At 38.8% G+C, this 18177-nt stretch overlaps 1 protein-coding gene across 2 annotated transcripts in view; it reads right to left on the bottom strand.

Moving 5' to 3' along the window:
- Positions 1-18177, bottom strand: part of COL5A1 (collagen type V alpha 1 chain) — a 1013097-nt gene that overhangs the window by 264866 nt on the left and 730054 nt on the right. For both annotated transcript variants that reach the window (XM_044058757.1, XM_044058756.1), the window contains exon 28: positions 1466-1510. In XM_044058757.1, coding sequence (XP_043914692.1) covers positions 1466-1510 — 45 coding nt within the window. The remainder of the gene's footprint in view (positions 1-1465; positions 1511-18177) is intronic.

Raw genomic sequence — 18177 nt, 5'->3', positions numbered from 1 at the left:
CACTCAGGCATCAGATAAAATAGCTCTGGAGTGATTTCTGTGTCTACCATTGCTAGTGGGTAAGTTGGGTTCAAATGTTGGTGTCATGGATGCTGGAAAGCTTGGTCAAAAGAAGTTAAAGATGTGAAGTGATGTGCATCCTTTACAAAAGTGTAATTGCAGGAGAAACACTGTAGCCTGGTCTATGTATTGACCTTCAGTTAGAAAATAGTGTTTAGTAAGTTCTTGAATAACAACTCTGTTGAGGCCTCATGAAATAAATAGGAATTGCTTTTTGCTTGCACTGGACTGACATTCAGGCATTGTGCTGTGTCAGAGAAAAGGGCGGTTTCCTTTGACAGTGTGTTGGAGTTTTGACTGCTGCTGTACTGTCTACAGTGCAGCAAACAAACACACTGCTCCAGATGAAAATACTAACAGCAACTTACTACACTTACACTTAGGTTATCAGATTTCCCATCCTAATAATTATTATGATGCTGAATCTGTGTTTGTGTGGTACATAACAGCTTATATCTATGTTTAACTTTTCTTACTGTTCAAACATTGTATAAAATTAATCTATTTTTTGCTGTATGTATCTCCACATGGTTGTTTGCTTAAATACTTAATTGATTGTAAAGAAAAAAAAAATAATTGCTGTAATGGAGCTTTTCTCCTCAGGTCTCTGCTGAAAAAGGGCATCTGGCTAGCCAAACCAACCCGGTTAACAAATGACAAATATTACTACTGAACTGCACTTAGAAATACACATTTACAAAATAAGAGTCACCATTCAACAAAACATGAATCAGATGGCTTCATGTGTCAGAATGTAATTTGAGGAAACAGCCATTGCCATAATGTGTACTGCTTCTTTCTAATACGGTATGGCAGGTTTCAAACAAAAATTGACCAATATTTTTAAGAGTGCTGCAGTTAGCACAAGTTATGCTTTAGGAACCTACACTTGTGAATAAAAGAAACATGACAATAGTATGTTTTTTTAAATGCAACAGTAAAACAATAAAACATGAAACATATTTTGAAATGTTTCATAAAATGTGGTAAACTAGTACTGTGATAAAATGATGTCATTTAATTTTGACAGTTTTACTGTTTTTTGTTATCAGCTGATGTATTTGAAATGTTTATTTATATAGATGGTATTCTGTTTTTGTGATCTTGGAAAAATACTGTTGAATAAGCTGTGTAAAACATGTATCAGTCAACATTAAATGCAGTATTTTTATCCCCAATATATGTTTGTACAGCATGAACCACAATATGATGACTGGATGACTGCCTAAAAATCACAGTTTTCAGAAATTAGTGCCATTGAAATACATTGCGGTATAATGATAAAAAAAAATATATATATATATATATATAGATATATATATATATATATATATATATATATATATATATATTGTTTTTTTTTTATATGCATACATAGAATGTGCACATATATAGCAGTTCTCACCTTTTCACCTTTTGTGCCCTTCAGGCCTCGAACACCATCAGCTCCCTACAGTGGAAAAAAGCAAAACTTTATTCCTGCTTCTTCAAAAGATGTAAAATTAGAAATTCTCCAGTAGAAAAATGTTTCAGCAGCAATTCAGACATAAATTAAGATAAAACAGTTATCTCATTACAATATGCACAGAAACAATTCTCCAAATGCCCTTTATGCCGAAAAAAAAACTTTGCCGAACGTCAGTTAGCCGAAAAACCACATTGCCGAAAATGTATAGGTGAGCATAACTACATGCAGTCTTGACCCGTAAAGTATTAAATAAAATCACTGCAGACTACTCCACAAACATATATGCAAACATGAACACAGAACAAAACAGTGCACTTGCAGAAAATAGTACTGTCAGTTGTCAGGTACGAAACATAAATATCCTTAAAATATTCAGGTACGGAACATAAATATCCTTAACTCCATTCCACACAACTAGTGGTGTTAGCACTGCTACATGTAAACAAAATCCTCTGTAACGCCATCGGCAATGTGTAGAAATACTTCAACTTGTTCAAAAAGTAGATGTTCAAAAAGTACTGCACCATCAACAAACCATAACTACTGTATTGCAGCAGATATATGGAAACATGCTCGTGTCTGTAATAACGTCTCAATTGGACTGACATATTCTAAGTTTGAATACTCCCTTTTGTTGTCATATATACACTGGAAACATTCCTGCCTCTGAATCAGCTTACACTTCTTCTGTGATGGAGGGCGAGCAGCTGCCATTCGCACTCTAAGTTCATCCACTCTGTTTTGTTCACGCACGATACATGACATCATAATGTACAAATCCGTGAGGTATCTGCCTACCAAGCACTTGAACCGTCTGTGCCACGCTTCCACTGTATTTTGAGTCCTAGGCAAGCACATCTCATTTAGACAAGAAATGTTCCAAAATGATATAGGGAACAATGGTGGGAAACGTATAGCACTACATTTTCGAGTGGTAAACTTTCTGGGTCTTCCAAAAACGTACCATTCACTAAAGTACCACAATAAATCTTTCCCTTCATCTGGAAACTCTGCTTTCAACATGTGAAAGGTGTTTATTCCTTCACCCTCTTCCAGGAATGCAAGGGTGGTGATTTTCTTTACAGACAACTAAAACTGAATGTTACCATTGTACAGGGAACTTAACCCTAGTGACTGCACCTCGTGCCATAAATTCTGGTCGAAGGGGAAGAAACAGCCCTTGCTAATCACACCACTAAAGTTCATTCTCAAACTCTTCATGGCAGCCACCTCGAAATCACAAAGCATGTACTTACAGCACACATCATTGCTGTTGGAGTATAGCAATTAAAACAAAGAGTGCCACATAAAATGATATGCCTTCAATGACTTTTTAGTCATTAAACAGTACACCAATGGCACAGACCTGGTATATGCACCATACTTAATCAAGGCATAAATAGTGTAAGGTTGCCTACAAATACACTCCTTAGTTATGTATGTCCCATCCATAAGCCATATTATAGCTGTACTAAGGTCCAGTAGACTTTTGGTTGTAGTAAGCATAACTATCACATTCTCCTCACTCGAGTCAGTCATCCTCTTCATAATGAATTGTCCTACTTTTAATGTGAAGTCACATACATTTAGATTTTGTACAGTTAAGGAAACGCAATTGTTACGAGCATGTTTTTTGTAAACTCATTGCACTTGCTTTATAAGACATGTCCTACTTGGTAACGTTGCAGCACACTCTATGGAGGAAGATGCGATAGCGTCATCTACAGCTACACAGTAGGTGTCCCTAGATAAGGCAGCCTTTTGCTTGATAGCAGAACACACAGCATATTTCTTAACCTCAGCTGGGTCTGCAGAATGGTTATGACCCACAGACTTCAATAACTCTTCACCAGCCGCAACAGTTGTGGTTACAGCCTTCCCTTTACCCTCTTTAGAGGGTTTGTACTTAAACACCCAATAGCTTTTGTACTTTGTACTTTTATTTAGATGATACATGAATCCTTCCACTGTTAACATGTTTTTACCTTTTCGGGATTTCTCGGTTGCATAAACCCTGCTGATAGTTCCGGTAAGCTCGTTCATGACGTTTGCCACGTTTGTCATAATTTACCAGGGGTACAGTGTATGATTTGCTACGGACACTGTAGCTTTACATAGCGCTAGTGCTGGAACTCTGCCTGAACTCATTTTCAGACACTTGTCTGCTAACTGACATTCGGCAAAGTGTTTTTTCAGTGTAAAGGGCATTTGGAGAATTGATTTTCTTTTGGCAAAACGTTCTTTCTGCTATTCATACCAGATCTATATATATATATATATATATATATATATATATATATATATATATATATATTCACTTTACAATCTCGAAATACTGAAATTGCAAATTTCAGTATCTCGAGATGAAAGTGTCAAAAGTACAATACATCAAAACTTCAAAAAACCGAATGTCACAATACTGAAACTTCATAATATCGAATTTTCAGTATGTGATGCTCTGTGTTCTAACACACCCTCCACCATACAAACAAATCCACATCCAACACCTTCCTCCCCACACTACAACAAACCAATACAACACACACACACACACACACAAACGAAACTCACATAATCTATGTATATGTATGCCACCCCACACCCGCTACTTATATATACAAACTCCGAGGTCGCACTAAACAGAATAACACATCAAACCCTCTGCTACACACTCTACACTTCTGTTGCATAAACACACATTACATATGTACAAACATCACCACTTTCAACACTTACTCACTCACACTCTTACCTACCTACCCTAACCTACACCTAAAAGTTACCAACACACTTAAATAATAGCCACCCCTATAGTGCCTTTTTTAGGCAAGGTTCAAATGACAAATTCACCACCGTAATAGGTACAAGCAAGCAAAATCTGACGGTATTACTACTCAATGCTAAAAGTCTAAACCTCAAAATGCACTCACTCGAGGCAATCCTTAAAATGGAGAACATCGACATCTGTACAGTGACAGAGACCTGGTTCAATGCTCCAGATAGTACCCCTGCATTACCAGGCTATAATTCATACCACACCTTTTGGCTACTTAACCTGGAACAAAACACTAAAGGAAGAGCGTGTCCATATTCATTAAGGATATCCACACCTCCAGGCTAGTTGCTCAGCATAATGCATCCGAGATTATCCAAGTGCAACTAACTCTGGGCAAGACTGCAATCCAAATTGTAGCTTGCTACAGATCCCCCACCATGCCCCAGGATTCCCACTCCTCATTTCTTGATACACTGGAAAATATTAGGGTACAACCTAACACCTTAATAATGGGCGATTTCAACTACCCCACCATTAACTGGGAAAACTACTCATGTACCAACTCTTGTGCTCAATGTTTTCTGAAATTCATAAATTCCAATGCCTTGGATAAACTTATCCACACCCCCACCAGGGGCAGCACTATCCTAGACCTGGCTATTACCAACATGGGCAACTGGTGCTCCACACCAGAGGTCAGTTCCTCATTGGTCAGATCCGATCACAAGCTAATCACCCTAGACATCCACATCCCCCACTTCCCATTAGGGAAACCACAGTAAAAAATTTCTCCAAAGCCAACTTCACGCTTCTTAAGACAGAAGTGGCAAACTTCACGACACCCATGCTGATGGACAATAAGAGGTATTATTGCTGAATCCTACACAAATGCTCTTTATAAGCACTTACACGAGTGCATGGATCATGCAATCTCTAACATAACCAAGATGCTGTCCTCCAAAAAAGGAAGCCAATCTGGTGGTCCCGTGCCATAAACTGTTGCAAAAAAGAGTAAAATCCCATGATTGGAGGAACTCCCTGGACAGCCTCAGTAAGAATCTGAGATCCCTCATAAAATCCTCCAAAGCTAGTTACGAAAACAAAATTGCCACTGACTCTAAAGACAACCACAAAGCATTCTATAGCTATGTCAAGAATCTCAATGGCAACACTCAGATCTGCTCTCAGTTACAGCACAGTGGCACTAAATATACAGAACCAACTGATGTTGCCAACATCCTGGCAGATAGGATCTGTGCTAACTTTACCCCACTCTCATCCCCTAAAGTGCCCATCTCTATACCGGAAGAATGCAAAGTTCCTGTAATCACGGCTGCACAGGTAAAAAACACACTCTCCAAAGCGAAGAACACAGCATCCATGGGACCTGACAATATCCCAGGCTGCGTTCTACACAAACTACAGAATGAACTGGCACCCCACCTAAGTACCATGTTCAATCATAGCCTCACCTCAGGCTATGTGCCCACTGAATGGTGCACAGCGCTGGATGGTAGGAGGAGGGGGTTGTCTGTGTACATGAGGCAATTGCTGCATTGCTCCAAGATGCCCAGATTCATCAGGTAGACAGGAGAAATCACTGGGAGTTTACGCTTAGACATGCCTGGATAGGTGTTTATTTATTAAGTACTAAAAACTGCTCTCCTCTAGACAAGTGAGGAAAGTTGAGTGCTGTAATAACTCAAGTGGATCTCAAGTTTTGAGTTTTGCAGTGAGAAGTTGGCAATGGCTGAAGTGGAGGAGTTTTTATAGGACAGTGGCTAGACTTTATTGGCTCTGAAGCTGAATGGATAATATCTTGTCTTTGCTTAGTGATGGATAATATCTTGTCTTTGCTTAGTGACATATAATGATGTTTGATTTGGTAGGAGGAGCTAATACATTGCTATGCTTTGTTTAGACACATCTGTAATTTGCTTATGGTTTTGTTGGTCTTGGCTACTAATGGCAGAATGCATAGAAGGTCTGTTTCTACATCTACTGTAACTGGAGGATGTCCGATCATGTTGGGCAGTTTGAAGCTGGAGCTAGTGGAAAACGTTTTGCCTGATATAGAAGTTACTGTTTTGCATAAATGGAATTTAAAAAAGAGGAATAAAGAATTTAGCTTTACTCCCATGAATTAAAAATGTGACTTGTTTAGTGCATGTGTCAAATGGCGCTAGTGGTAGGATGGAGAAAGGGAGTTTAGGAAGACTAATCATTAATTCATTTGTGAAAACATTTTAATGCTAATAGTGAAACTTAAAGTTATTTAACAAATTGCAAAGTGACGATATTTCTGACACATATTCTTACAGATTCTGCTACAGGGGTTGTTGAAATCCCATAAGACAAAGATCATCATTGTAATTGAGATACTTTTAAGAAGTTAAATTGTTGGGATGTTATAAGAAAAGAGTGAGAAAAATAGAAGAGCCCTCAGTTTTCTCTCCCTCCCTCCCTTTTTTTCTTATAATCATGGAAATATTACAGGACATTTGCAGGATAGTGGATGAAAAAGTTCATGGTATGAGACTGAGTTAAAGACCTTGCCTATGTCATTGAATATAGCTCCTGTAAGATTCCTTGAATTCTTGCTATTATGTATACTTTACATGTAAAAGCTACATTTTACTATGCAAAAAGTGTGCCTGTGTGTTGCAGCTTTTTTTTCCATAGAGCTCATATTATTTGAAGACACTTTATAATAAAATTATCTAATTAAAATTTTATGTACTGCTGTGTTACAAGTAAGTATCTACTTGTCTGACATAGACTACATTTTTAGATGTTACATGAGATTAGAAAAAAACAAAAACACAAACAAAAAAACCCCCAAGCTGATTCAAATAAAACAGGGCTTTGTAGTATCCCTCAGCCAAGTCTGAAAGAGCAGCAGAAAACACCTGCAAGTTATTCAGAAAGTCAGATCACAGTTTTTTTTATGATAACGGCACGGTTTTGGGTGCAATGCTTTATCATCTCAGAGTACTTAGAATAAAGAATATTTTGCCAGGATATCGTTTTTTGTTCATTTTAATGCTTACTGCTTCCATATTTCAAAGCACTAAAATTCAGTTTCAAAAGATGTGCATTGTCTGTTGTCTAGGTTTGTTCATCCGAAGGCAAGCCCCCTGGCTTTTGCCTTCCTTCAAACAGATGGATTTCCAGAACACAAAGAGGTGTGTATGACAAGTGTTGTTTACAGAATTTCCACATCGAAGGAGCCTACAAATGCTAATGTATCAAAAAATGACATTCATTTGAACATCACAAGGGAGGCTTGTCAACCACTTGAATCCTTTCAGCTTATAATACTGAAAGGACACAGCTGTTCTGCAATTAGTGCAAAGCACAATACTGGCAGGTGACATGCTTGCAAGATATGTGAAATTTGATGGGTTTCTTTTCTTTATTGAAGCAAAAGATCTACAGTTTCACTGCTCAATGACCTTTTAATTAATGACACTCTGTTAGTTCATTTGAACATCAAATTATAGAGTGGGTATCTGCCGATTACCATAAAAATGGATACATACCCAAAACTGTTTTCCTCAGACAATAAAGATGATTACTGCATTTACAAAACAAGTTGAATTTCTTTGTTTATTTATGTAGTACTAAGGACACATTGGATACCCAGAATGTGTATTGTAGATGTCTGATTTTTTTTATTTTTAAGGATGGTTAGATGGTCTTTAATTACTACAGCTTTCATTGATGGATGTATTTTATATTCATTAGCAACCAACTCTTCTAAATAATTTGGCAACAAAAAGAATAGAGTTAAGTATTTTAAATCCAGTCATTCAGCATTTAGAACTACAACCAGTTTCTGAATAATGGCATTGTATTTTAAATGTTGTCTGGATATTGCACTGTGTCCTGGAATACCCCTCATAATATATCAGATTTCAGTAGTTTGTTCTGGAATAGCAAACATGGGAGGAGAGTTTATAATAGATTAAACATAGTGGCTATGGGCAGGGTGTGGACAGTTCATAGACATGTATGCAAATGACAGTATAATGGCAGGTAAATGTGGTTGTAATGATATGCAGACATATACACCCAAAACACTGCCGTAATATTGTTTCATGAGGATCTTGTGTATCACATTGTGTGCCTCTAGAAATATGAGAGTTGTATGTAGTCATAATGATGAAGATCACAGGAGGGTTTACTGATACTAAGTGCTGCACTCCTGTTCAATAGTATGATGTGCACATACTGGCAACAAAGTATTACAAACTGTGGATAACTTTCCATAATTTTATGAATCAGGAAATAATTGATCAGTTCTGTGTCACTATGGATATTTTGAGGAGCTTGGGACACATTTAATGCCACATACAAAAGCTACAAGAATGCATAGCCTACCTATATCTGTAGAGACCAATGTATGTATTCTGCTTACTATCTTAGCTACAGGGACCTTACAAAGTCAAACAGTAGACATCTTAAGTAATTCCAGACTTCATCCTTAAGGGCACTGAATATGTTACTCAAAGTCATGCTTTTATGTGTAGATAAGCATGTGTATTTTCCCAGTGTAGCATTGGCGAGAAGCCACCAGCATGCATGACTTTCCTGACATCACTCACTTCCCAGAAGTACTATGTGCCAAAAGTTGCACAAACATGCAAGAGTAAAGGCCCCACTAGGTCCATAGTGACACAAGATTTTTCAGTAGGAAAGGGTACCATTCTGTAAACTGCCTGCTTGTGTGCATTCCACAGGGGATAATTGGCAATATGTCTGCACAACACCTGTCCAGGTCCCATGAGTCTACCATTAAACTTGCATCACCTATTTTTCCATTTCAAGCAGGGTGACTTTTCTGACAGCTGTCTTCTTGGTAAGTGCATGCACAGTTGGATGAGCACACATGTAGAGTTATATAGATTGTGTACAGATGCACTAACCCCAATAAACATATGCTGTCCACATGCTGCGGGTGATGCAATATATGCCCTTGTATCCTAACGTATGACATCTATATGTAATCCAGATAATGTTGCCAAATCATTATACAACCTGGCACATGCAGAGACACAGATCACTACTGAATATATTTGTCCAGCTTAAGTTACCTTTTCACTATCACAGTATATCTGGATGAGGACAAAGCAGTGCCCTCTTGCCAGAGCCTGCACACTGGTTGTATCCTGATACATGCATAAGATGATAGTAAGGATACAGCTGGACCAGCTACATGACACTGCTGCATTAGGACTAGGCCCGCACACCACATGCATACAACCTGCAGCAACATTTGTTGAGGAAGGTAAGGTGGAACAGGAAGACCTACCTCCTGAACAACACCTCCTGAAACAGCAATGGACACAATGCACAACAACTCGGGTGAAGCAGCATGGGCTAGTCTACAACTATAAGTTTTGAAGAGTACACAGGTACAAGACAGTGTCAGAAAGAACAAACATTATGTAATCAGTGTTATATATAGAATATGCTTGGTAGTGCCTGGTCAGGTCCATACATCTCAGTTGTTCAGAATTTTGCAGAATGTCAAAATTTTTGCCTTATATTTTTGGTCTGTTCTTTATAAAATCTGTTTTTTTTTTCTGGCAAATAATTGAAGACTACAGTCATTAAATAATGACAAAGATTTTAGTTTCAAAGTTTGTATCCTTCAGAAAATAACTGCTAATGCAAATCCTGTTATTGTGTCAATTTTCTAAGTTTATAGGAGAAATATTTAAAATCTGTCCCTGATTTGGGGCCTTTCTCCCCCGTGTTGTTTTTGGCTTTGTCTAGAATTTGCCTGCTAAATAGTTGAATATAACGGCCAGGTCACACTGTGCATCAGTATTGTGGGTCACGTCTCTCCTGCTGAGGGACAAAGTGACATGTGCCTGTCAACAAAACTTGAATGGGAAATCACAAAAGAGGTCTCATGGAAATTTAATGTCAAGGATTGTATAGTTCTGTGAAAGACTGAGCTACTGCTAACTGACCATGATCTGGGCCATTTTTCTCAGCACTGAATGACAAGACTGATGCTGAACTCTGGCAGGAATGACATACTACTGTGTGGCCCAGGACGAATTCTATTACTGAGGTGGCCTTCCAATAGAGACAAAGTGCTGTCACTGCTACTGCTGACAGAGTGTTGTATAATGAATAATTTGGGTGTTGACTGTACACACTTAGATGGCCCCTTCCATGGCCATCCCACCTACATAACTTGTGTTCTACCCTGGCCACAGACAACATTTGCAATCCTCAGAAATAAAGTAACAATGGAGGTGGTGTGTGCCACCACAGACCTCATAAAAAGTCGATATGCTGCCTCTGACCTCAACGTAATCATAGAGCTACCATTTGGCATCCTAGCTATTGCATCATAGCACAGATGTCAGATTTGTAATGGAATGTGTAGCAGTAGATTGTGTCTGTATGACATTCTTGCACACTTCATGACTGATCCCAAGTGCTGATTGTATGTTCGGGGCCAATTATTAGACATGATAACATGGGGCACCCTACAGTGCTGTGCTGTGGGAGAACACCCACTCTGACAAAGCATGCTTACCTGCTAAGGCAATCTCAGAAGAAGCTCTGATGTGGCTTGCATCTATCACAGAGTCTTTCCCCCATATGGAATTGTGAGCACTCTGCCTTCACAGGCTTAATTGTGGGAGTGGCCATACATTCACCTCGTACAAAGGATATATGCCCAACCATGACAAAGACTGCCACTGTGTTGTCTGTGACTCTGGTCTAGAATCATTAGTGGTCCTGCAAAGGTACCAGCTTTAGATATTTTCCTTTCCTATCATATCAGCCTGTCTCCAGTGCATTGGTCTGGCCAGTGAATACAAAACATAAGAAACACCAATGCTAAGATGTTTACATGTGGTAAAAATGTGGCCATGTGGCATTGTCTATAAGGATAGTTGTGCATTACTTGCAGTCCTGATGGTTTTGTAACACATAAAAGCAGTGGGACAGTGTGCTCAAACTGCATTATATCTGTGTATCTATATATATATATATATATATATATATATATATATATATATATATACACACATACATGTATAGTAGTGCTACAAAAATATGTTCTACATCTTGTACTAACTTAAATGCTCACCCACCAAAGCAAATGAATGTGGAACTGTCTCAGCACTTCATCCACACCTGCTTGTACCATTACACCATCAGTGGTTCCAACCAGGGACACCAACAACTCCTAACAATATATCAGTCTGACAGTCCCTAATGGGCTGTCAGCTATAGTTGACCCCTCCCCCAACTGCTGCTGTCTGTCATGCCTTCTTCTTAACAAATCTGAACATGTCAATGACGTGCATATCCATGCTGTGTGATTCCATCTACTCACAGCAATGACACTGTGAAGCACTGCCTGACACACCTGCTCCCATAAAGGACAATTAGCATCTCATCTCCCTATGAGCATTGAAGCATGGGTCTTGAGTACCTGCAGTGTGACTGCATTCTCAGCAGGGAAGAAATTATCCTATTCCATCAGGCAATATTTCCTTTGGTCATGATGTGAATGCAGGGAACATGGACCATAGGTACACACTGTATACAGCAGATAATGATGCTAAGTTAACATCAACAGGTGCAGAGGTAACATAGGTATCCAGTACTACAGTGGGAGGTACAGATATATGAACACCATGTTGTTTACTTTCCAGATGTAGCTCCCATACTGTCTTCCAAAGGCTGTCATCTCTGTCAAGAGACACAGCTATGTGTTATGGAAGGGTGGTCTTCCCATGGGTGGACTTAACATGTTGATTGTACCACACTCTTCAGTTTAAAACATGCAGTTACACACATTACTTGTTAATACCTGTTGGAACACCACGATCCTGAGCACAAGTACACATCTCTAAGTAGTTAAGATAGTAAATTTTTCCACACGTGATAATAGCGCTGTAATTTCAAATGCACACTTATCTAACCTGATACAGAATGAAACTGTGAGCTTAATGGCAATCAGAGTGGCACTGTACTCTGAAACTCTGAAGCTTTATACCTGGGTGTAGTATACATAGGCAGATGAGCTCATATTTCACAAACTTCTCTAAACTGCCTCCTTATGTTGTCATTCCTGACAGTGAAGGAACACACTTAGTCCACAAAGCATATTTTAGACATGTGACATTTATGTTCTCATGCAGGAGCTTTGCACACATGCATGTGACATATGATAGTGAATTGACAGGCTGCTGTACTGTTGATTCAGAAATCACATGTACATGATTCACTTGCTACTGATTTACACCTATCAAACCCCTTTTATTTTACAAGCATAGACTCATAGCAGTTGCTACTTTTGCAAGCACCCCATAGACAGCTCTGACTAAAGCAAAAAAAGAGAGAACAGTACTGCTGTATCTCCTTCATAGCCATTTCAGAGAGCAGCTACTGAAGCCTTATGATGGATAAATCAGGAAGGATGATGTCTGCTGGACTTGGCAGATGTTCTGCCTGGGCCATAGGCATACCCAAGAAGGGAGGGCAGTGCAGGTAGAGGTATAACATTCTGTGACCCAGTCACCCTGGAATCTCCCAGCAGTGGGAATCAGAGATTAGGAAACAATGCCCTAACTGATATTGTATCTGCCATTATATGGTGCCTTTCTTTTACTGTTCTGTACAGATGTGCTCCTATCACTTACTAGAGTTTCTATCACATGTTACTGATATTTATGGTGACTTATGGACAGTGGACAATATGTGTGGTAAGGGTAATGCTGGGCACTCTTGACACTGTCCTGAACACATGTATTATTAGTATGTGCAGATCAGACTGTGATAAATAACTAATATTTGTGGTGGGATACTCTGGGGTGCTCATATGTGGTAATGTTATGGAATTCCACTTTAGGGTATCACTATGTTAACAGATCTGTTACCATGTAGTCCAGACCGATACATGTGCGTAGATCTGTACACTCTTATACAGGGACAATAGTCCTGTCTACCTATTGGGTAAAAGGTTAAGGGACTTGGGTTGCATATTTTTAAGCCATATATGCTGTGCTTCTATAACCACTCCATGTGTCACTTTACTCATATGACCATTTTTATTTCAGCATGGGGGTTAGTATCTAAAAAGTGTGGGCTGCTAAAGGTGGCAGGAATGACAGGTGTTAAGGCAGGGTGTGTTTTATCACATATGCAGTCCTGCCATATATAATGGTCAAAGATAATGGACTGCATAGTTATGGTGCTCTTTCCTTTATGTCTGCATCCTGCAGGTTCAGAAGAAAAGATGGTCGAACAGGCATCTCAGCCATATTCTGCCTCTGCTTTGGCTGTAGCTTTGAAGTGTGATGGGTATGGGTGTATCTCACCAAACAGTGAACACTATACTGCCACCAACATGTGGCCTAGAAAAAGCTTGAGTCTTTGGTGGTACCTTTGGTTGACAGGGAGATAGGCATATAACATTGCACCATCAAGCTCCATATGGACTGGACAGCAAATTCACTCTTCCAGATGTCTCCAAGTATTGAGCCAAAAGAAAATGAACCAAACCATACCACTGGCCACACTGACTGATCTTCTTCAACAAAGCTTCACTTTGAGCAAGGCATGAACTTACTGCTTGCACATACCCCAGCCTGTCTCCAGCATGATATACTCCATTCACTTTGTATGCAGCTCTGTACTCTCTCTGTTGTCCAACTGTTCCCCTTATCCTTTGTTCATTTTGTGCTTGTCTACATCCATGCTGTATTTCCCATCCTATTATACCCTCATCAGCCCATCACTGCGTTTGGCTGTCCTGCACTGTATTTTTCTCACACTGCCATCAGAGTCATCCATCTCCTCCGTAATTTCTTTAATGGCCTGTCAGCTCCTCCCATCTAAATTTCTTCAGAAATAAAAAGAGGTTTTCCCCAAAGAAAAAATTTTCATCTACCTGACCTCGACCACTCATTCTCATAAATATTATAGGTTGATCCGTCTCCTTGCTGCCATCTCCCTTTCCTACACACACGCTTCTTCCACCCCTCTTACACATAACACATCATAAAGGTCATCATGTGAGTGTCCAAATCCTGAGACACTGTAAATGCCTATTTGGTATTCATGCCTGAGCCTAGGTACTACCTTCTGTGAGAGCTCTAGCACATGTGGCAGCACTGAATCCAATAGTTACATGGGTAGCAGGCTGTCTCAGATGTGCATTCATTGACTGTAGTGATGTGCAGTGGGATATCACAAGGGTTCTGCAATAAAGCAAGTCACTACTAAAGATAGCTCTTCATCATATACATGTACTTCTCTACACTATTGTGTAAATGCATCACTGTATGACTGTATATGCTTGCGTGTTTGCCATGCTGCTCATTTTATCTTCATGTGAGCACTGCAGTCAGGTCTGACATCCTGCATGTCCATAGATGTATATACATTTCTTCTACTCTCTGATGCATACCATGCTCATCTGCACATGTGTGCAGCACTTTTCTGTGAGTGCATGGCAATGTATAGTGTAAAATACTTTAAGAACACAGTACAGTAATGGTTGGAGAACAGCCTTCAGAAAACAGTTTCTCTGCATGCTGAGTAACAGTGTTGTTGATCTGTCTGTGAGTTCAGAGAAATAGTGTTCCTTAGTTCTACAGCATGAGACAGTTTAGTTAGCACCCAAGCAGTCTGTATTTATACCTCCTTGTCTGTTTTTTAGTGAGCATTACTGTTTCCCTTTCATTTCCAAATAATGCAGTAACTGCTTATGGTATAATGAACAAGCTCTAACATAGGTTAGGTAGCATTTTATGAATGGATTGTCCAGTGGGTGGTTTTCTTATTTTGTTCTATGGCACATTTTAATCTTTTATTATCTCTTTTGATGTAGCCAGCTATTTTTTGTAATGTAGCGAGTGTTGTTTTAATATCAGTTCATCGATGTCAACTTATAGTGAGAACTGAAAACACTGAACTTAAAGGTTTCCATAAAACCCACCTGATCCACAAAAAGTAAAAAAAAAACAAGAATACAGCATTTTCTTCCAGAGACACAAGGCCACATGGTCCCCCTACACCCCCATCACTTTAAATATGCCATCTGCGATATCACACTATAATGAGGAAAACAACAAATTCCTTTGTATGTCAATCTTGGCCAACCACACACTGCTCCAAAATTGACACTGGGTATGAACAGAAGGTAGCCTTCAGTTACACTGTTGAAGTTCTGTGTGTTGCAGTTTGCTGCTGGCTTACATGAAAGCTGAAGAATTAAACTTAAGTAAAATACTGAAATAGCCAAATTCAATGAAAAAAAATCTTGAAAAAAAACACAGCATCTTGCATAAACTGATGTGTGTGTTTCAATTTACAATATTTAATGTAAAGTTTAATACATTTCATTTTAAGGACACTGATTTATATGTGTGTCATTGCTTTGTAAGGTCTGATCATTTCCTATTGGGGGTATTATACAAGAAGATTTTTTTCTTCAGTGTTCAGAGAAAACCTGAGTTTTGGCTGGCTAAGATCTAGCTGTATTAAACTGGACGTATAAGAGAATTTAAGTACCTTTTATCTGCACTTTTTTCAAATAATACAGCGTTTTAATTTATTTATTTGTGTTGCATTGAATATTAACTGAACCGGAAGTTTTGACTCTGTTTTTTCAGTTAGTGTTTGCTAGATTTTATTGCCTGTTAGAATCCTGCATAGACAGTAAGTGCAGTTGGGGGTAGTCTCATTTATTGATATCCTGTTTATGCCTATTTATGTGGCACATTTTGGAATATTTTCTGCTTAAAACCTGAACTTTGGCCAGTTAAGATCTAGCTGTATTCAACTGGACATATAAGAGAATTTAAGTACCTTTTATCTGCACTTTTTTCAAATAATACAGCATTTTAATTGATTTATTTGTGTTGCATTGAATATTAACTGAACTGGAAGTTTTGACTCTGTTTTTTCAGTTAGTGTTTACTAGATTATATTGCCTGTTAAAATCCTGTATCGACAGTATTTGCAGTCAGGGGTAGTCTCATTCATTGATATCCTGTTAATGCCTATTTAAGTGGTACATTTTGGAATATTTTCTGCTTAAAACCTGAGCTTTGGCCAGCTAAGATCTAGCTGTATTCAGCTGGATGTATAAGAGAAATTAAATATGTTTTCTTTGCACTTTTTACAAATAATACAGCATGTTAATTGATTTATTTGTGTTGCATTGAATATTAACTGAACTGGAAGTTTTGACTGTTTTTTTCAGTTAGTGTTTGCTAGATTTTATTGCCTTTTAGAATCCTGCATAGACAGTAATTGCAGTCGGGGGTAGTCTCATTAATTGATATCCTGTTAATGCCTATTTAAGTGGTACATTTTGGAATATTTTCTGCTTAAAACCTGAGCTTTGGCCGGCTAACATCTAGCTGTATTCAACTGGACGTATAAGAGAATTTAAGTACCTTTTATCTGAATTTTTTTCAAATAATACTGCATTTTAATTGATTTATTTGTGTTGCATTGAATATTAACTGAACTGGAAGTTTTAACTCTGTTTTTTCAGTTAGTGTTTGCTAGATTTTATCGCCTGTTAGAATCCTGCATAGACAGTAACTGCAGTGGGGGGGAGTCTCATTCATTGATATCCTGTTAATGCCTATTTAAGTGGTACATTTTGGTATATTTTCTGCTTAAAATCTGAGCTTCGGCCGGCTAAAATCTAGCTGTATTCAACTGCACGTATAAGAGAATTTAAGTACATTTTATCTGCACTTTTTTCAAATAATACAACATTTTAATTGATTTATTTGTGTTGCATTGAATATTACCTGAATTGTAAGTTTTGACACTGTTTTTTCAGTTAGTTCCCCAGCCACCCTCCCTGGTTTTGTTTTGGTGTTAATCTTGGGGGCTTTGAAACTTCCCACCCTTCTTGTAAATTTGTGTTTGGATACTCCTTTTGGGCCCATCTCATTTACTCACTCAACTGACTGCAGTGAGATCATATTCTGATTTCAGGCACTCCTACTTTGTACAAAGAGAGCATCTGGGAAAGAAAAAAAACATTTTTAAGCTTGTTTCCTGCCTTTCCTGTAAGTGGTGTAGACGGTTTGTAGGCTTTTGAGCCCCCAAGCCTTTATGTGTTGGAGGTAAGCCTTCTAACTTAATTTTGTTTCTTAGAACTAGCCAGTTTTCTAGTTTCAGCACTCAAAACTGTTTCTTTGAACTCAGCACTTGTTCAGAATTCGTTGTAAGCACGTAGTAAGCTGCAACTTACTACAGCACTCAACTTTCCTCACTTGTCTAGAGGAAAGCAGTTTTTAGTACTTAATAAATAAGCACCTATCCAGGCATGTCTAAGGGTCAGCTCCCGGTGATTTCTCATGTCTACCTGATGAATCTGGGCATCTTGGGGCAATGCAGAAATTGCCTCATGTACACAGACAACCCTCTCCTCCTATCATCCAACACTACAACCTGTGAGAGATGCACTTATATAGCCAAACTGGAAGCGAAGCTCTCTTCACCCAAGACTGGACTAGACAGTCGAGGAGAAGGTAAACACTTGCATTACACCACACTCATCACATAGTCCCTCAAAACCTAAACCACCAAAACACACATGTAGAAACACAAAACACACGCCTACATTCACGGAGGTTCTCAATAAAAACCTGCCCAAGCATCAGGGACCTCCAAAGCAGGAATGCAAGCAAACTCCATCCCCCAACACAACCCAAATGACACACAGCCCACAAACTCAGTGTGCCACTCAACCACAGCCCATAAGGCATAACAACGTACCCAACACTCTAGTCATAGGTGACTCTATAGTCAGGCACACTGATGTTACACTCACCAGGCTAAACAAGGAGAAAGTTACTGTCAG

This window comes from Protopterus annectens, chromosome 16.part0, assembly GCF_019279795.1.
Source record: "Protopterus annectens isolate FY-2018-M chromosome 16.part0, PAN1.0, whole genome shotgun sequence".
NCBI classification, from domain to species: Eukaryota; Metazoa; Chordata; order Ceratodontiformes; family Protopteridae; genus Protopterus; species Protopterus annectens.
Note: the sequence above shows the minus strand (reverse complement) of the source record. Positions and strands in the feature narration are given on the sequence as shown.